Below are 21,101 nucleotides of genomic sequence, written 5' to 3' on the forward strand. Positions count from 1 at the left end.
GGACAGTCAAGGGGTCTTTAGGTTATCAAGGAAGCCTATACAAGTAGACTAAAAACTTCTCCTCATTTCTTAAAAAAACAGGTGACCATAGCTGATACCTGAAATGTTCCGGTAGATACTGAAACTGTTTTATTTTTTATGCTTAGGCAAGACACTCTCGTTGCCTGTAGCACTACCGCTCACATTCCTATCATCCCCAATGACCTCAAAGAAACCTTAGGGGACGAACATTTTATTTTAAGGGGAAGGGGAGGGAAGAGTGGGGGGGGGGGGGGGGGGGGGCGGCAGTACCACTTTAACAGGACCAGTTTTAAGAGTTTGATGGTGAGGTTTCATAATGATTCACTGATGAAGTTAAAGGTTGTCGAAGATGAAGAGAAGTCAGCTGTACCACAAAATATTCATAACAAGAAAATAAAACAGAACGGGAGTCACTGAACTCTAGTTAACTGCATAGGCTAATTTTTCTTGTAGTTCGACAGATACGCTGATTAATATCCTAATAAGGAGACTTTGTGTATGCCAGTGATCCTAAAGCGACCTTTCAGCGATGTTTATTGGCTAATACGTCAGTCTTGACAGAAAATGATAAATTGCTTTTCAACTGAGCGCGATAGCAAAGTACATTTATTTACATACGTAAAACATGCAGCTCGCATAGAGAGATAAACTCGGCAAAGGAACAGATTTTAGAATCTCTGTAGATAACGCATGGGAATCAATAGAAGCAATCATCACCGGCTTGCGTTCGGCATCTTTCATAACGTTTATTAGTATGTGACCTAACTGTACAAATAAATTATCTCCCGTTGCCTTGGATAATATCTAACCTTTGTAATAGCGTGTATATATAAGGTTATAATAAATGTCTTCCTGTTTAGTCCCTATGTAAACAACAGTTGTGGTCCTCGAACTCAAAAAGCACAGAAAGAGTGAACTAGAATATTTTCACTTAAATCTCGCAATCAGAAGCCCGTCCACCACATATAAATGGAAAGCGCAAAACAAGAATGGTAAGTAACAAAGTACAAAAGGAGAAAACGGTAAAAGTTAATTTGAGCATTGTATATGTTACAAGTGATATTTCATGTGTTACTAGATTGAAATCGTTCCATGAGAAGCAAACAACGTACTGGATATCATTCTCAGTTTACCAACTACTTTAGCATGTGGTGACATGCAATTAAACGTTACACCATAGTACACTGGGATCGTCTAGCCGCGTGTTGAAAGAGCTAAGTCATAGAAGCTGGTCCCAGATACTTGCGCAAAACCAGCACCCCTTACCAGAATTTGTTTTGATGGGAGAATCGGCAGAGGAGTTGCCCTTTTCAGTGGCAAACATCTTGAAGCTTGATTTACCAATATCGGAGGTTACGAAAAAGGGCCAATCCTCTCTCAATGCAAACAAGGCGCTTACTCTCGCTGAACGAATCGCAGGTAAGTTTTATTTCTTTGGAGTTAAGTGTTAATACGCGACAACAATAACACGACAACCAGAACATCTATACTACTAAATGAAGCTAAATGACTTAAATTTCTTAAGTTTAATGATTCATGCATGTTCTATGGCTGATGCTCATGTATCAAAACTAGAACTCTTCCCATCCTGAAACATATAAAATAAAATAAAATGTTGCATTCCCTTGAATCGATATATTAATTTTATTTTAGAACTCAGCCATGCGTTATGTTCCCCGGCTAATTATTGGGCTACAGTCCCACTTTCCCTATAAGATTCAACTGCTTTCATGCGAATACGTATGTTTTCGAGAGAATACAAGCTTTTTAAAAAGCTGGCCTTTTTTAAAACATTCTGGCCTTTTTCTTGCGATCCGGCATTATTGAATAGGCTTGGTCATATCTTTATGCACACCAACTGAATTTTTTAAAACTTCGATGCAAAATATGGTCAGTTCGATAGACGAAAAAAAGACAAAGAACGTTTAACAGTTCCACGGTAGCTCAATATTACATTGAAGTTCCTGATGGAGACTTACTCAAATAGCTTTGTTCTTGGGTATCTTTAGAAATTCAATGGATGAAAAGCTTTTTAACTTGGTCTATATAAGAAATGTCAAGAAAATGATTTACAAAATATTCAAATAGTATTGAGACAGGAGACTGAGTTGTGCCTTAGATCAAACTCTATATATATTCAGTTTTAAAAAATTGTGTTTGAACAAAATTTTAACGGAAAACTGCTCTTCATTATGTAATCACTACGCTTTGGAGCCTGATCCACTTAAACCTCTCCACTTTTTTATTCAGCGGGCGTTACATCATAATGGCCGGAAAGTCAAATCCCTCCTAAGTAGTGCTGATCATACATGTAAATGACTATTGACAGTGAATGTGTTTCAAACCACTACCTAGAATTTGTCGCTTCTCGGAAAGCTAGGTATACTTGTGGCACTATATAATACAAAACAGGCACATGTGATTTCTTCTCTCGGGCAGCGCAGCCACGCCGAAGATACATTCTAATCAGTATGATAACCAAATTCCCCACATCTGCCTTACATTATAGAATTGACTACCGCTCAGTAGGTTGAGCGATGGTCGCTCATTATAAGAGTCGTCGGGCTAGGAATTCTTAGAGATTAAAGAACCCATACACTGGAAATGAACTCCTACAAGACAAATATCAAATATTGCTCCCATGTTATTTTTCTGGATTGTCACTGACGAACAGTATTTCAAAATACTATTGAGTATTCTACTCAGCACCACCAATTCATTGTGTAAGTATCAGTACGGTAAATTGGCAAGAATACAGTATAGTAGCGAGATTATATTCTCTTTCAAATTCAGTCACTTGATGGAAAGGACACAATTTTAATGATTACATTCCAAGTCAGGCATTCCCTGTCAGGTTATAATTAATTGCCTTTGAGAGGTGGAAGGATGATAACCTCGAATCCTTTTAATTATTTCGCAATATGTAATGTACAGGTAAAATGATCAAATATAAAAATAAATTTAACAATTTATCAAGATATGGCATCGGGTAAACGTTCCACAAATGGGAAGGGCAAAAAGGGTTCTATACGGCCGGGTACCTTCATTCTTTCTTTATTCATTCATTTGCTTCATCATGCATTTAATGGTTCACTCTTTTCTTTCATTGTCTGCATACCACTCTTTTCAGTTTACCATTTTTCCAAGAAAATAAAAGAATACTGTTAGAAAAAAATTCTCACTGCTTACTTAAAGTCATTTGAATATTCTTTAGACGTGATTATGGAAGCAAAGAACAACGGAAAGGGTGGGGGACAGAAGTGCCGTCGCACGCGTACAGCCTTCTCTCACTACCAATTGGCGACATTGGAAAATTCATTTTCACATAATCACTATCCAGATGTGGTGATGCGTGAGCAGTTAACAATATGGACTGGGTTGCCCGACTCTACCATACAGGTATGAAGAATTTGAGGCCAACAGCATCGGAGCAAGTAAATTTTCCGTTTTGCAGTGAACACGAACCAAATTTCCTTGACTGGGTAAAATTTATGTTTTTGAAAACTTCAATTACTTTTGTAATCTCTGCGTTCTTAGGAACTTCGCTTAGTTTAGTTTTCATTCACGTTTTATAAATTATTATGATCCTTCACCGTTTAAGAATTATGAGAGTAACTGCTCCGTTTATGAGCCAGTTTTAAAAAACATTATGTAATGAACGAGTGAATGAACGAAAAAATACGAATGAATAAATGAAGGAAGGAAGGAAGGAAGGAAGGAAGGAAGGTGGGAGGGAATGGACGAACATTATCGAACCTACATTCAGTAGGCATGAAAATAACGGAACTTAATAGGCATTGTTCAAAGTCGACTTCTTCCTGACCACGTTTAGCCCATCATACCTTATATAATATGTTTAATTTTACGTAATGAAATTCTCCGAAAATCCGCTTTCATTGCCGATCTGTCTAAAAACATGAAAGGTAACCGCTAGGAAGCTAGAATTTTTACCCTTTACTAAAAGTGTTTTGTCATATATGCAGATTTGGTTCAAGAATAGGAGAGCCAAGTTCCGCAAGGAAACAAAAAGTTCTATGCTCGGTGTGGACAAAGATCAGGGTGTCGAGGACTCAAATAGTAAGGGAATATCAATGCGACCAGCTCTCCGCCACGCGGTTGTACCATCGTGGTCATCTCTGTTACCTGCAGCACAAGACAACAGAGCTACTACCGTGGAGCAAAACCACCTTCCACTACCTTCCAGTGGCGGATCCAGGGGAGGGGCCCGACCCCCCCCCCTATTTTTAGGCTAAACAAAAACGTTTTTTGAGACCGCCCCCCTTATCTCACCCAGGGTCTGGATGACCCCCCACTCACCCCCTTATCTGATGGTCTGGATCCGCCACTGCTTTCAAACGTTTCTTTGTCATCTTCGACATCCTCTTGGAAGATAACGTAACTGGAATATTATGACTATTACTGCTTCCTTGAGTTCTAATTATGACTGCTTTTGGATAGTAATATGTATAGCCTGCATAACAGGATTTATTTTTTGGCGTTTTTTAGATAAGCGAAGGCAAGCGCGAGGCGAGCGAGGAGCCAGACCTTAAAAGCGCGAAAGAACGCAGGTTATAATGCAGGTTATAATATGTGTAATGTGTTCTTCTATCATGACTTAGATAATAATGATAAATATAGAACTGGTAGAGTCAGGTAGAGAGAGCGCGGTGCATAAAAGTCTTCTGCTATGAGATACCTCTAAGGCTGCCCTCAGTTAATCAACAATAACATTATCAAAACATTTTCAGCAATCGGGAATCCAGTCATTTTATATGTATGAAATGCTAATGGCTCGGACATTACGGTCTACCGACCAACACAAGATGGAACTAGAAAAAGCAAGAATGCACTAGAAAAAAGGTGTTAGTTAAAACCAACCTTGGTTCTGGAATTATGTGTTAAGACCTTTCACTGAGATACGTGGCACTTAAAAATCATACCTACATATTCATCTAAGAAAAGGTGGCGCAAAGTGTAGGAACAAAATCGCAGGAAACAAATAAGATGGGGGAGGAGGAATAAAGAAAAATAAAAACAAACATTACCACACCCAAGGAGACACTTCTGAAACTTTGGTTTCCCTACAGATTACGGTAAACCCACGCTCCGGGAGTTACCAATGGAGTAACTTTGAAACCATATAGACTGAGAAGACATTTCTAAAACGCGTCATCCGCTACCTCATTTCTTCCGCAAAATTTTCCTGTGAAATTCTCCTGAAAGATTCAGCACAAAAATTCTGGACGCACAGTTTTGGTCAGATATCCTTTACTTAAATATTTGGATATGAAATTCAGAAAAAAAAATTAAATCACTATCCTACGGTTTCAAAAGCCGCTACAATGCGTTATAGTATACATGCTGTGTTACAGTACACAGTTTAGCAGACCTTTCTAGATGTGGCGCCCAGTCACAGAAACCCCCACGTTTATTAATCTCTCAGCTTTCACTTAGAAAGTTTCATTTATCAAGTCACGGTTTAGACCTTCCCATGCAGTTATCTTAACCTCTCTGCTCGTTTATTTTGAGAACTGGCAATCAGAATAGAAAGCTTAATAGCTAACTGTAGCGTCCCTAATTCTTAGTAAGTACCTCCTGTAAATTCAGTATCACCTTAAAGTTATATGCTTCGCAACGTCTGGCCAGATTTCACAACTGGTTTTTTGTAATCAGGGAGTTTATGGGCGCCTATCGCAAGGATATCCGCGTGTTCTTTCCAGCTCATACACTAAGGAAGCGGCACACAAACCATATAAAAAAAGAAAAATGCCATGCCAAAGCTTCCTTACGACACAGCAGGCAAAACATTAACATTCGATTTTCACACCCTCTCTTTGGGGTAACGGAAAATCAGATTACCTTAAGGCGATAATGAACACTTAGGGTTCCCTTGAGCCCTTGATCGGTTTTTACAGCTTTGTTTTATAAATTCTGAAATAGAAGCGAGATTATCGGCGGTCTGTAAACTTTTTACATAATAAACACGTGCTCACTTATGCAGCCCTGAGAAGCAAAGCATACTGTGACACTGACTGTGTCCCTTCCCTCTATTTTCTTAAGAGGGACGGAAAATTTTGGGTATACCCGTACAGAAGGTGTGCTCAAAGATGTGCTATCAAGTAAGTCTGTGAAGTGTTACTTTAAAAAACGTACATGCAATTAAAACTACCACCATTACGGTTTGTGTACCTTGTTGTTATTATTCTAATTACTTTCTACGCAGGAGGTCCATGATAAAAAGTAAAGACGTGACTGAAGGGGGAAGTTGTTTTTCTCCCGCTTTCCTTCTATCAATTTCTTTTTTTATCATTATCAAAATCTAAAGGAACATGAACGAAAAAAAAATGGTAGAGAAGTGACAATTCGATCGGCAGTTACAATGAAAATCCCTTCCTACAAGTACTGATTAGTAAATTGCGGATTTAATGCCATTATGAAGGATTATAGCATCGGCTTAGAAATAATTTGAAGAGCGACTAATGGTTTTCAATAAAGCTTTTCTTTTCTACATCAATTATGTTCTTCTGGAGGAGAACTGAAAGTCGGGTCTTTTATTCGAAGACAAAAGGAGCAACACGAATAGAAAAGTAGCTCTTTGCTCTTTCCATAACGAGAAGCAAGAGTCAAGAGCAATTTAGGTTGTTTTTATGTTTCTAAAACGGTCTGATATTAACTTTCGCTAACGGACAAATGTAGAGGCCAGAAGTCAAGAGGGGCTTTAGTATCATCGATTTTTAAGTCAAAAAAAATATATAAGATAAGGGCGTTCAAAGAAAGCTCAGACAAAAGTGCGATTTGCACGTATCAGTAATAGCTCCCATACAAAAAGATCGTGCTAATTGGTTACTACCACAATAACTGCCTTTAGGTGGGGTATAGTCATTTCTAATTAAATTACCATCAATCAGAGCGACAGGTTTCACTTATCGGCATTTTACCAAAACAAATACCGGCAGCCAAAGAAGGGAGATTTGGATCATCAATCAAACACGTTAGAGGGACGACGAGAAAGTTTCGTTTGCGAGGTTTGTCGGCTGTTTTGGATCACCAACAAAGTGAGCAGGAGTCTACAGGTATCCGTTATGTTTTCTCTGGTTTATATGCGGTGGTAGAATTCGGCCATTAACTAATTTCATTTCTGCCGCTTCAGGTCACCAATAATCTTCTCTAGATAAGTGGAGGTACTACACAGTTTTCAACAGAGTGTTTTCAACCAGCTTCCGTAGCCTGTAGTACCGCACCTAACATACTCACATCTACTGAATAAAGTATATACTCATCGCGTTTGTTTCTTACATTCGTTTTTTTTCTATTTTTCTTTTGGTTTATTTTTTGAATTTCTATTCCATTTTGATATCCAAAAAGGGGTTTTGAACAAAGCCTTTAGGAGCAAATATCGAACTTCAGGGCTAATATACTGTTTGTATAAAACTCTCACCCGAAACAATGTCATAATTCATCAATTGTAAATGTTCATGCTAATGCATAAAATATTGGAATGCAGGCCACTTAGCGAAGTGTACACAAAATAATCGCATTAAAATACCGACCCGGTAAGGCCGTTTTAGAGCTAGAGCCGTAAGAGTGTATGCACACTAAGACTTCAAATACAGATGTGATCGTAAAGAAAATTACCATGTTCAGTTGAAATAGCATTAAGTAAAATTTTGATGTCCGTAATCTTAATTAAAATTCTTCTAATTCGATATAGCCAAACTAATATTTTAAAAAGACTTAGAGATCGTCTTCCTAGACTAGAGGAATTTTTGGATTTCTCGCGCATCACTGCCTAGGATGTTAGCTCAGCAGGTATGAAACTCCTGTAATACCGTGTGACAGTTTCCAGAAAACACCACAGAAGTACGTAGTAAAACCACGCCGACTTCCGACTATAAAACCATGTGAGCTCATGATTGCAGCCTGAAAAGAACGTTAACGTTTATCGGTATTTCACTCTAAACTTATCCTTTCTTCAGGGTTGCGGCTTCGCCTTTTGCGACAACTAAGATCATCAGCGTATGCCTCATCATCTTACGTAATGGATTCCGCGTCGTCATTTTCAATCGACAATATATTAAGAAATAATCCATCTTCGAGAAATACAAGTCAGTTGTTTAGTGGACAGAATGGACACCGCGCTCTCACATTAGCGGAGCGCTTAGCAGGTATGTTGTAGAACTTTAATTCTTTCTTAATTTGATATTTGGAACTATCATATTCGAAACAGCTAAGAGAAATGGTGAAATTAAATCAACCATCTGTAAAACACTTTATCATCGATTAAATCGTCAATGCGAGAATGAAATTGTGATTGACTTGAGCGGTTTTACATGTAAACCCATGCAGTTTTTAGAGCATCAGACTGAAAACGCGAAATCCTTATTCATTTGGGTTATAATTCTACGTGGAAACTAAGCTATCCTTGCTTATACCACTTGCCTCGAGAAAAACATTCAAGCCAAGGATAAAGAACTGACTTCAAATCCGTTTAGATGCATTTCAAAAGAAACAGCGCAAACTATCTACTGTCTCTTAGTATCTGTCAGTAAGAGATCAATGGATAGACGGGTTGTTTACTTGGTATGAGTTGATGTTGTTTCAAAAAGCCAGCTTGTGAGTTATCATTCAATTCACTGATTTATCTCACACGACAGTCATTTTACCCGAAATTTTCGGTGGCTCTATTTCTTCAGTTTAAAAAAAAGATCTGTGTTTCAGTCAATGGGAAACAAAGTACAACATACGCTGCATTTTGCACGGTGGCAATGTGTAATCTCGTAAATCTCACCACAATGCTTTCCCTTAATATACTTTCATTACCATTTAAACCAGTCAGTAAAACTTGTAAAGCAACATGCGAACGGACGCAACAATGTTAGCCAAATTGGCCAACATTGTTGAGTCCGTTTGCTAAAAGTTTTGAGCAACAACATGCAACAGGGTGTGCAAACGAACGCAACATGTAAAATCCAACAAAGTTGGGAGCTGTTGGTGAACAATTTTTTACGTCCTTTTGCACGTAGCTTAAAAACCACATGGAACAAAAGCTAACAAAAAATGAATATCAAATCTATTCAGCGATTCTGAAACTCCAACTAAAAAGTATAAGAGGAAAAGTGGGCGATAATATATCAGTCTGAAAAGGCGGGAGCGCCTCTCTCTTGTTGGGGCTGCCTCCTTCAGTAGTTCCACTGTGCAGTCCTATGGTCTCCCGTTCCCCTGGGAGACTTTTGATTTTGGGGTGGGCATGAATGCATTCCAGTGCTTAAGTGTCAAGGGAAAGAAACATAGCCGTGAGCACGGTAATTTTTAGTTGTACGGCATTTGGTTTCTTCCGGCAATAACATGTGCTTTGTTTTTCAAATTAAAAGGTTTTAAACAAATGAAAGGATTTATTTTCTCTGTTAACGAAAAGTTTTTGAGTGGTCGGCGCGAGGACTGGATGGTGGTTTTCGTCGAGCGCGGCGGCGAAAAAATACGGATGTATTTTTCACACCTACATATTTTTGGTAATTCACTCTTACGTAAAAACTACTTGTTTTACATATTTGTTCATACATACGGATGTGACCAGGAATTGAACTATCAAATAGGACTGTACACTCTTCTTTTATATATAAATGTTGTTTTTCCGGCCCGGATTTCTTTGTCGATTTTACGCTGAAAATATTCCGTTGAATTATTCTTAATTATTAATTATAGCTTGTGCCATTTTCCGCTTATAGAATGTAATAGGATTTCAATTACCATTGTTCTTGCCGTTTAGTAAAAGGAATAATTTTCTACGGTTAAGTTAAAACACAAAATGTACTGTATTTACAGATGTTCAAATCCTTTTCAAATTCTCAGCCTCGAGTTTATTCCAGAAATATTCTTAAAATTTCGCAAATATCAGCCCTAATATTTTAATAAAATATATTCTTATGGAAAAAAAAAAGCGTACGGTGTTGCAACGTGTTTGCACACATGTTTAATCCATATAAAATACTAATGTTTCTATAGTTTTGTCAGCTTGTAGTTTTAATGAAAAAGGAAGAATTTACCAAAATTAAACTAGCGGAATGTGTTTGTTGCAGATGTAATCCTTGAGGTTCACTACAGTACCGCAAGGGGGAAGCACCGTCGATCGCGCACAGCTTTTACTTATCAACAACTCCAGCTGCTAGAGAACACCTTTAGTAAAACGCATTACCCGGATGTTGTTATGAGAGAACAGTTGGCACATTGGACAGATCTTCCAGAATCAAGAATCCAGGTACGAGGAATCCCTATCAGTTAAAAATTGTGTACCACCAAAAAAGTCATCATAGACCAGCTCATTGACATTTTTCACCATCAATAAACAATTTTAGCCTAAGGAATACCCCTACCATACACTCCTTTTTTTATAACAATATAATTTATAAGAATATTGAGGCTGGAATTTGGGAAACCTTCTGAATATTTTAAGATTCATTAACCCCGGGCTGATTCTATTCCTTTCTCTAAACGCACAACTAATCAACAAAACGAAAAGAAAAGAGGATATCCGTGCTTCTGGTTATGTGAACAGTTGTTTGAAGAAATTAGAATCAAATCTTTCTACAAAGGCAATCTTGGTGAAAGAGGCCAGTGGCCATTGTAGAGTGGTAGCCATTCTGGTGATGAAGGGGTAAAGTGACACTACTTTTGAAGGAAGAGGGGTAGAATACTCATATTCTTAAAAATGTTCACTATAGTATATACATGAAGGTAACCCAAGCAAAATGGGTCAGCAAAACAGAAAACAAATTTTGGCAACAAAAATATTTTAAAATACTGTAGGTAAAGGTACAATGAATATGTTATGGTTGAATTTTATCGTTGGTTTCAAATTATATTTTCATTTGTTTCAAACTCATTATCACATATTACCATACCTTAAAAAACAAGGTTAAAATTGAACTACGACAAATATATTTATCAGGAGCCTATTACCCGTGTTTGTACATCATTTACTTTTAAATGGCCAATGTGGAAAGATTATAGTAACACTCGGAAGGCGTTTTACTAACCGTCACCGTTATAGTGGTAAAACAGTGAATGTAAGGAAAGTCCCCCGGACAAAAACAGAGGCCGGTGTGGAAAGATGGCTGTTAGAAAAAGTTCCACCACATGTCACAGTAGCCAGTACACATGCACTTCTTTCTTCCTTTTTATTTTCATTTCGCTAGTGTGGAGAAAACCTTGCACTTAAGGTCAAAAAATCTCCCGCGGTTATTATTTTCTTACTAGCGCTCGAACATCTCTAAAAAGAAAAGTTAGTTGTATGAACAAGCTAATGGCGCGGACACGGACACACCTCATTAGAGTGAAGGTTCATAGTTGACGCCTTGTTCTTTATGAACAGACAGTGGTATTTACATTACACATGTTACATTACATAGGTTTGGTTCAAAAACCGAAGGGCCAAGCACAGAAAGCAAGAACAAGTGAGAAAATTTAAAAATTCTGGCAGCGGCGTTAAGCCTTCCTCTAAAATGGAAAAAGCATTGGATAACACTACTTCAGAGAGTAAGGCAACAATGAGAGTTCCATTGCCTGTCCCACCGAGTATAAGTCTAACAGACGACAGTACACCGTCATCACCAGAAACGACAGTTACAACAACTCAACGTGAATTAGCAATAAGCGCAAAGTTAACTTCAAACACAAGCGCCCAGATATTTTCCCATCATGGACAGCCCTACACTTACGAACAATATCCAATCAACCGGTACGATAATCAATGGCTTTGCTCTGATCTAGAGTCTAGTTATCCGGCCCTACCAGCGATTGACAGCGGCACTCATAGTTGTTCTGGTTTTGACTACGATATGAGGTCAGAAAGAAACATATCAAGTGCAACATTCTCTACAAGGAGACCTACTTCATCAAGTGTCGATCTGTGGCGATGTCAGGCAGGCTTACACAGCGGCTATTGTAAATGGACCGGTCCTACGGGGTGTTACCCATACTGAATTATACACGCATTTCATTTGTTGATGGTTGTTAAAGGAGCGAGGGGAGGAATGGGTGGCAGAGGTATGATCTAATTAGAAGAAGAAATGATCAAAAAGAGAAGCACCCGAAGCGAACGTAAATACCGGCGTGTTAGGTAAATACGGGCATGTCATATTCTGTCTCAGTTTTCGGTCTCCTATAAGTAGAGTTTATTTAAATGACTGTATTATTTCATCTCTTCCCTTCACACCTTTCCCCAAAAAAGATGCTTCATGAATCACACAATTGTAGCTCCTAAGTCTTCAGAAACTTTCGGAGGGCTTTCTTACTTGCTTGTTAGTTCGTTTCTTTTTTTTTGCTCCGAATTATGTAAAGAACAGGATAACCATCCCGATAACTTGGTGAGCCTGTGTCACCGGGTAGTAATACGAAATCAGTGAACGAGCAAAGAGTTTTCAAAGTAAAAAACGTAAATTTATATTGGTTTCTGTTACCGTTAGTATGCCCTTTGGTTCAGTTATAATAGAATAAGTCTTGATTCGAGAGGCTGTTTCAAGTTTCCTCCTCATTCAATACACTTAAGAACGTTTTGTAGGGAAAATACCCTCTTTTCTCCAATAGAAAGTAGAGAAATTTTAACAGAAGGTACAGCTATTTATAAAGGGACATTTGTGCAGTATAAAAATGCATTTACAGCATATTCTGCCAGAAAAATAAACGTGAAATTACTCTTACTTTAGTTGTGTCTATGTCTTTTTGAATTAAGGATGAGAGACCATGTTCGCAGTGTCTCATTAGGGTGTCTTTCGAGACGAGAAAAGAATTGCATCGAGTACATAAACCCTTACTAATGTTACTATCGTTCAAAAGTATACGTTACATTACCATCAATCGACTAGCGGTAAACTTTCCATCGTGACAACTTCAAGGCTTTCTGGTTACCCTCAACAGCTGTCATTCATGCTACTGTCATGCAATTCGCACTCTTTCGATCTGCCCCTCGCTGTTCATTGTGCTTCGATTTTTACCCCCCCCCCCCCCCCCACTAACTGAGACACTTATCGGGATTCTTCCCCAAGACTGCGAAAATTCAACGTTATAAGTGCCATTTTGGATCATGCTTTTTCGCCACTGTAAATTGAAAAGGGCGAAACAGCTGTCTATGGCTACAATCCCGCGCTGTTTTGAGTTCTTCCGGTGTCGAGTTGATGTCTCGCAGAGTTAATTTTCACGTAGTACGATCAGCATTGCAGTATTCTGCTTGCAGAATTTAATATGTCTACTTGTCATTTTTGCTCAGCAGGTCTTCATAGATCCTACGTTCTTCGTCATACTCGTTTGCGGTCCTTTGCAGTCCTTTGTGGTTAATGTTTGTACCATAAATTGACCAAGAAACTCATCTTGAAAAGACACTGAGTGACTTCTTTTATTGTCCTTTTATGAGCCATTGTTACGAGACGGAGCCGGAGCGGGAACTTTCCCAAGGAGCGTACTCCCTAGAATGGCCTGTACGGAGAGGCTCCGTCAGGAAGCAGTAACCTTTTCAGGCTTCGAGTATATGAAAGGGTATGGATTTTACTGGCTGAAGTAGGGGAATCTGACTTTTCGCTCCGTAAAGTGGCCTAAAAGGGCTCCAGATGGAGAGATATGTCCAAGTTTGCATGCAGTAGCAAAAATTGCGAAAAATTGGAGAAATCGCTTTTTTTGCTAAAAATACTAAATTTAAGAGGTAGAAGGGTGCCCAGCAAAAATTGCGATTTCTGCAATTTTTGCTGCCTTTTTTTGCGATTTCTCCAAAAATTGCGAAAACTTGGAGAAATCGCAGTTTTTGCTAAAATTACAAAATTCAAGAGTTAAAGGACGGAGAAGGGTGCCCAGCAAAAACTGCGATTTCTCCAAGCATTGCGAAAACAATGATGGGAGAAATCGCAATTTTTGCTAAAATTACTAAATTTATGAGTCAAAGGAGGGAGAAGACAGCCCAGCAAAAAATGCGATTTCTGCGATTTCTGCGACTTGTCTGAACACAACTGAGGTAAAACGAAAACATTTGTTCAAGAAAGCAATTATTAAGTTATCCAAAACAAATTGAGAAAATTTCCGTTTCCTTTCAGTTAAACTGACATCAAACCATGAAAAAAAAAGTATTGTTTGGATTCACTATACGTCGCGACCACTCAAATGAAAGCCTGACGTAAGTGTGCCGGCAGTTAAATAAAAATTTGATTTTGACCTTTCATGGACAGGAAAACGGTAATCCGGTAACGGTAAGTATATTGCTATCTAGTAAAAAATCCTTTCCGCTCTGAATCCGCTAACAGGACGTGTATTGCTGCGAACGCTCTCTTATTATCGACCAAACTTCAACAGGCCAAATTCTCCTGCCTATCCCTGTACAATTAACTACTTAAGAGAACGTGAGGATTATGCGCTAAAATAAACACGCCCATTATCAGTAAGTTATCCAAAGATTCTCAGTCCACTCTAATTTATCCATGCGATCCTTTACGTAATTTATTTTTCATTTGAGTCAAATTAAAATGTGTTTCGTGTTCCTGCCTCTTTATAAAAGATTCACTCAGTTTCTACACTCTAGTTCGCCCAATGTAAAGAAATCGACAAAGTAATGTCAACCACTGTAACCGTCACTTTGTTTTATTTTCATGAGCAGAACTAGGTTGAAATGGATGTAAATACAAGGGAAGATCACTGCGGATGAGTAATTTGTGTGTTTGTTGTATGAGCTGAGGGGGAAGGGAAGTGCTGCGAAGGGAGATTGGCGGTATGAAAGTTGGAGAAACTATCAGCCGACATCCATTTAAGCCCGTTTCGGTTTGTTTCATGGTTCTCGAAATACTATTTACGACGGAGTATATAGTTTCTGAATCTACCTCAGGAAATTATCCCTCCCATGTGTGGAAGCTCACAAGCTTGTAGCTTTGAATTAATATCATGTATCAGTAAAGGTTGTATGTATGTAAGCCCAATAAGAAACTTTGACTCCAATTGAAGAAAACGTACGGCGAATGCTATTGACGTATTATTGACAGTTGAATGGTACAGCAGATGTTAAAGGGCGTAAATTTTCGGTAACTGGGCGAAAAACAGCGGTATTCAAGAGTTCCCGCCGCATTGAAAGCCCATCCACTTTTCGTGTATCAAGCCTAGTAACATCACGAGCTAATTTATTTAATCAGATTTAAATGATTGTTTATTTCCCCAAACGTTAATAAAGGTAACTGCTCATGCAACAATGATTCCCGCCTTTCAGAGCATAACGCGTTTCTCGTAATCAAGTTACGAACTAATCTCCCTTAACCCTCAAGACCTTAAAAAGCGCCAATAAGTTTACCTCACTCGTGGGCAGGTATTTATCTCGATACACTGACACTGGCAAGACGAGAATGTTTGCAGATATTGCAAAGTAAAAAAGAGTAGAGTAGTACCAACTTTACTTCTTCTTGTACTGTAAATATCCCTAATGTTTGTCGGAATAGGTTATAAAAGTGGCACTGCGGTCCTAATCGCGTTGACTTGGTGAAACGTCGGGCAAAGTAAGTCAGTCATAATGTTAAATACTGAGGAGAAAGCCATGTTAATAGTAGAGTGCGATAGAAGTGCGAGTACTTTCAAGTTTTACGTGAACTAAGAGTAACGAGGGAAGTGCTCTTCATGAGAACTGCACGAAAAGTACGAGCACATGTCGAGTACACTATAGAGCTTGCAAGTTCATGGGTGTTGAAAAGTGTTTACGGAATTGAACAGTACACTGACAAGGAGAAAGGTTTTAAATTCTTCCAATCAATGTTCCGGGCAAAAACTTCGCGCGCTCGTTACTGCCGCGGACATACGGGCATTGTACATTCCTGAAAGCAGGGGGTGAAGGATTCTACGGGGCACATTCAACTCATGACAATATTACAAAGTCATTCTGACCAATCATTCGAAATCATACTACGCGAACTTCTTATCTTTTATTCTAAATAGATCGTTAGAGCTTAACTTGACTTATACGGTGACCTCAACGCCGCTGTCTCTAAACAGAATGGTGCATCATGCAGGCCGGGACACAGTCAGTGGATTTAGTTGAGGAGTGCAGTTTGTTTTTTTCTGATCTATCAATGTTCACTTATTAGCATTCACAATGTGATATAACAGAGGTAAATCAAACCAATACACGTTGGTTTGATGTCGTATTTCGTCTCTCTCTCCCTTTCTTTCTTTCGTCTCTTTTTTTATCCCTTTCTTATTTTACTTGAAAAACAAACATTATTTGCAAGTCAGACGTCCAGGACTGGCTTTCGGAAGAAAGACCAATAACATACGTTACAGGGGCGGATCCAGGATTTTTTTTAGGAGGGGGTGCACTCCTCTCTTGCTCCACTTCAACACCAATAAACCAAATAGTTTTTTTTTTTTTTGCAAAATACCAGTTGTAGTCAGGTAGGGGGGGGGGGCTTCGCACCCCCTGCACCCCCCCCTAGATCTGCCCCTGCGTTAGAATTTATATCCTACGTTCTATCCACCAAACTAAAGTTCGTCAGTGCAAAGGAAGGCTTATAAGGTTTAAGAGAGGGGCAGCTCCTGTATAGCCTCGGAAGAAAGAGTTCCCGTGCGAGCAAGTCACGGAAGTTGCAAACGAGCAAATGGCACTCAAGCCGCAAAGCAAAACTTCAATTTACCCACGGCATAGTCCTAACGTGATTGTTTAACAAAACAACAACAACAACAACAAAAATGTCGTATATCTGAATCAGATGTTAAACTGAAAATTTTCTTTAGAAAGAACAATCGTGGTCACCTGGTTTGAGGGCTAAGCTAACCAGCTATCTTTCATTTCAGCTTAAGGCAGCAATAAATAATGTCAGTGCCGCTGTAGCACTGATGGAGACAAGACTGCATGCTGGGTGAACTAATCTGGTTTAATGAGATCACTACAAAAGGTCACGAAAGCGATCAAGAGGATTTATGATTTATTATCGTTCGCAGTTCTCAAGCCAAAAATAGTGTTTGTCGTCTTTATTTATTTATTTTTCAGTTATAACTCATGCTTTTTTCTTTTCTAACCATCTGTCCTTTTAGCATTTTCATTCTGTTTTATTGTGTTTCATTTTTTACATTACTGATATGAACTTATTGCAGGCCTTACGTAGTATCAAGGGGCGCGTACCTTTCCCAGAATTAACCTCTTCACTGAAAGATTGTTTTTATTCATCTAGTTTGGTTTGAATGGGTAAGTCGGGGTTATGTGTATGACACTACAAGTGCTATGTTCGTTTTGATCGATGTTGGCATGTGCCACATGTGGCGAAAGGTTCAATGGAGTTTCCTTTATAGTTCGTATTAAAACAACAGGTTAGTAGGTCCTGAACACTTGTGGCAATTTTGTCCAGCAAATAAAGGATAATTGAGGTTATGGAGTACCAAAGAGCCCATCGCTTTTCTTTATTGCTTTCACGTGGCTTAGTTGCTAACAAGTGGTGGGGTACCGTTGATCGTGTCCGATTTCATTGCAACCCAGCACTGAGGATACAATTGCCTCTGACTGTTACCGCAATAGCTAGCTGACCTCGAGTGGCTTTCATTTTATGTTATTTACAGGTTGGGTGCTCATAAGGTCGTCATCCCGACATTAGAGGACATTTGCTGTCTAGCCGCCTTTATAGATCAAGTCGACCTCGATGGCATATTATAATCCAAGCACCATGGAAGGTAGGTGATATGCGCGCTGAGCGTTTACCCTTAATTCCAAGGTCAACTAAGAAGACAAGCGAAATTGAAATGATCAATTTGAAATGACTGATTTGACTCTATGGACAAAATCCTTTAGTGCCAGCACTTAAATTAGATCTCCTCAACATAACTGTTTTGGTAAACGTTTACACAGAATTTTAGCCTATTTTGGAATTTTCGTGATTTTTCTCTTTGGCAGTGTTTCGTATACGCCATCACGACTGAAATACGCTAAATATTTTGACTTAATTTGGTATCTGCAATCCTACATTTAGTTACACAATTACACGTAATATTTTCAGTAGGAAACTTATTTTTTTGGCCTAGAATAGAGAAGTTCGAGAGCCCGTAGTTTCCGTAATGAATCTGTTCAGCCTATTAAAGTGAATATATATTTTTTCATTATTATTTGCGACTTTTACGATCTTTAAATATGAATATTAAAAAACAACGAATTTCTTGCAAAATACCTTTCCAGGTTTATTTTTTGTCCTTGTTTGTGGTGAAGGGGTTAACCTCGTGAAACGTGTGATTGTTACGGATAACCATCTGCTAACAAGACAACCATTCCTGACCCCCTGACAAAAATATGTTACTCATTACTATAAACTGTTCCGTGGAAACAAACCCTTACTAAAAAGGTTTGTGAAAGATAAAACCAAACCGTTTACAACGAGTAATCCTAGTTAAATAAACTGCTCCAACTAAACTGATGGAGGTATTATGATTCTTGACTCACGGTCTTCAATTCAGTCGTAAACCATGTTAGGCTATCATTTCAAACTGAGGGACATCACAGGAAATGCTCTGCAGACTAGCCCCTCACAAATATGAGATCTTATGATCTTTCATAGTTTTGTTTTTGACTTCAACTGCTTTAGGGCGGTAACTTCTAAAACCAATCCCTGAAGTCTGCCTTTTGCTATACTATTTCTTTTCTCTCATGTCATAAATACAAGTGATCAACTAATTGTTTTAGCATCCCATCAAAGAGAGAAGGGTGGGCTAAAACTCCCGCTCGAATGGGCTTCCTGTTACCCTAGTTAGTTCTGTGGAATTTTATGAGCGCAATTCTTTTTTACCGCGGAGGAAATTAGAAAAATGCACTGCATGTGTACAGTCCTATAAAGATACCAACACAGGATTCCACTTTCTTCGAAGACGATAAACGAAATCCGTGCTCCTATAAAATGAGTGCCATGTGTAGAGAGTTTTCCTGAGTACAGCCGGTCGAAGACAGTTATTTACAGGTAGAAAATTATATGAACTATTAGAATGAGGAAGGAGATGTTGACAAGAAATTCGGTGGAAATGAGCACGAACATTTCGCACTGTCTTTAATTAGCACCATACTACCAGGTACATGTGCTAGGTTTTACGTTCAGCTCCATTATTGCAACAAATTAGAGAACATTTGGAACTCTCCCAGTACCTTGAGGGAAGATTTCAGATCCTCCGCACTTACGATGATCACATGAGAACATTTGACATTAATTACTGGCGTCGGGCTAACAGAGAGCCAGGGATCTTTTTGACAGTTGAATAGCATAACAGGCGTTGAGGAGCATAAAGTTTTTTTCTGACAAGGCAAAAAAAAATCAATGCGATAACTAGGGTATCTACTAACGTGAAAACCGCAAAGTTTAAACAATATCTTTCTTCAATGTTAAATGCCTATCCTAGGTTATTACTATCACAATTCTGTCTGTCTAGCTTTGGCTACCTTCTATTTTATAACATGACGTGTCTGTCTAAAGGGCAACGACTAGAAAATTCTAGCTTCCAGCGAAACGTTTTAAGTTCATTTCCATCTGTCATTTTCCTCATTGGATCTCGAGGAATATTTGAATATGCTTTCTATGAGACACGAAAGCTCTTTTTCTTAGCCATCCGCAACAATTTCCATGATGTCAAGATAGTTTAAGTATCTAGCGTTTGTTTTCCGTAACGTTTTTCAGAGACCTCGTATGATCATTTCTTAACAGTAGGAACCGGAAAAAAAAACGTAAAGTGAGGCAAGTTAACTGATAGAGGTCATAGAGCATCCTGCATGGTGAGCAAAGATCAAAGTGGAAATGTTAAGAAGAATGTTTCATTATTTAAGCTTGTATTTGCCTTCGTTGTAAGGAAAAATGAAAAATAACAAAAAAATGATAGCAGCTATTCCATTATTTCATCGGTTCGGACTACTAGACCTTTCAACTCACGAAAAAATAATAATCATCTCGTAAGATAAATGCAACCGGAAAATTAAGACACTGCTAGTATCAAGAGAGCGCACAAGCACGTCACACGTAGAGGCTTAGCTCACTGCGCATCTTGCTTTTTAGTCCATTAAGGGGCAAACTTAACGTCAGTGTATTACAAAGTTTTGGTTTTATCAACTGATTTGACAAGGGAAGATTGACCCTCGGTGGAGAAATGGATAAGCTGACGTTTCGAGCTCTAGCTATTCGTCAGAGCGAACTAGGGTCGAAACCAGGGGATTGTGGGTTGTGGGTATGTGGTTTATACCCCGGAGGTTGGAAACGTTGTCGGTGGGAACGTGGTAAAACGTGAAGCGTTCGTTGATTCCATGGCGATTGAGAGTGTCGATTTGAAAGATAAGTTTTGCTCTAGAGTTTTGAGGCCTTTCGTGATGCCTTGGTGAAGAAAGAGACCGCGGATTGCCATTTTTTCGCTGAAATGATTGGCAATATTAAAATAGCGAGCTACTGGTTTCGATACGTCCTTGTCGTTTCTCGATCTCGATGGTGTACTTTTCGAAAACAGTCGCTTTTTTTTATCTTTAACGTAGCGTACAGGTGAAGCAATCGAAGACATTGGCAAATGTGCATGTGAATCTCACTTATTTACAACCTCGTTCCCAGGGTTCTCTCCTACCCGTCCTACCCTCTGTAAGGCGAGTAGGAGAGAAACCTTGGGAACGAGGTTGACTTATTTAGTGCAGTTGTTGAGGGATATTACTGAATGCATCCTGAGTGAACCTATATTTTATAATGAGACCACAATAGAACAGGAAAGAGAACATTAGGGTGTTTGATTTATTATATTTCGGCTTCCTTCTACATTCGCTGCTTTTTTCTTCTCCAGTTTGGATCTAAATGTCACTCCAGTCCCTGAACACCAAACGCCTTACCGAGATAGCAGCAACTTGTTTTATCTTCATGCAGACGGAAGATAGAAAGGGTAATCGGGCTAAGCATCCAGGCCCTTCACTTCCTTTTTTATTGAGTAGATCTTAAAACCGATAATTCCTGATTTAAAAGAACTGCAGATAACAGCTGCAGCTTCGTACATAATACTGAAAAAAGGCTGCTTTGAAAGAAAAAGATGATTGAAAGGGCTCATCATGAACTTGCGACATATTTTCTGGAATACCAGTA

At 38.8% G+C, this 21,101-nt stretch overlaps 2 protein-coding genes across 2 annotated transcripts; both read left to right on the forward strand.

Moving 5' to 3' along the window:
- The first annotated feature begins 1,178 nt into the window (after positions 1 to 1,178).
- Positions 1,179 to 4,274, forward strand: LOC140949109 (diencephalon/mesencephalon homeobox protein 1-B-like). The gene is made up of 3 exons (XM_073398346.1): positions 1,179 to 1,440; positions 3,236 to 3,420; positions 4,005 to 4,274. The coding sequence occupies exons 1-3, from the start codon at positions 1,302 to 1,304 to the stop codon at positions 4,272 to 4,274; spliced, it is 594 nt and encodes a 197-aa protein (XP_073254447.1). The 5' UTR covers positions 1,179 to 1,301.
- Positions 4,275 to 7,898: 3,624 nt separating this feature from the next.
- LOC140948042 (homeobox protein otx5-like) lies at positions 7,899 to 12,639 on the forward strand. Its single transcript, XM_073397258.1, has 3 exons — positions 7,899 to 8,186; positions 10,098 to 10,276; positions 11,427 to 12,639. Exons 1-3 carry the CDS (start codon positions 8,060 to 8,062, stop codon positions 11,997 to 11,999), a joined length of 879 nt encoding a protein of 292 aa, XP_073253359.1. The 5' UTR covers positions 7,899 to 8,059; the 3' UTR covers positions 12,000 to 12,639.
- Positions 12,640 to 21,101: the final 8,462 nt, after the last annotated feature.

This window comes from Porites lutea, chromosome 9, assembly GCF_958299795.1.
Source record: "Porites lutea chromosome 9, jaPorLute2.1, whole genome shotgun sequence".
Taxonomy (NCBI): domain Eukaryota; kingdom Metazoa; phylum Cnidaria; class Anthozoa; order Scleractinia; family Poritidae; genus Porites; species Porites lutea.

Coding starts and splice junctions, on each gene's coding strand:
- LOC140948042 (XM_073397258.1), top strand. CDS start 8,060: ATGGATTCCGCGTCGTCATTTTCAATCGACAATATATTAAGAAATAAT. Junction 8,187..10,097: donor ATTAGCGGAGCGCTTAGCAG/GTATGTTGTAGA, acceptor TGTTTGTTGCAG/ATGTAATCCTTGAGGTTCAC. Junction 10,277..11,426: donor TTCCAGAATCAAGAATCCAG/GTACGAGGAATC, acceptor TACATTACATAG/GTTTGGTTCAAAAACCGAAG.
- LOC140949109 (XM_073398346.1), top strand. CDS start 1,302: ATGGGAGAATCGGCAGAGGAGTTGCCCTTTTCAGTGGCAAACATCTTG. Junction 1,441..3,235: donor TCTCGCTGAACGAATCGCAG/GTAAGTTTTATT, acceptor AATATTCTTTAG/ACGTGATTATGGAAGCAAAG. Junction 3,421..4,004: donor TGCCCGACTCTACCATACAG/GTATGAAGAATT, acceptor TCATATATGCAG/ATTTGGTTCAAGAATAGGAG.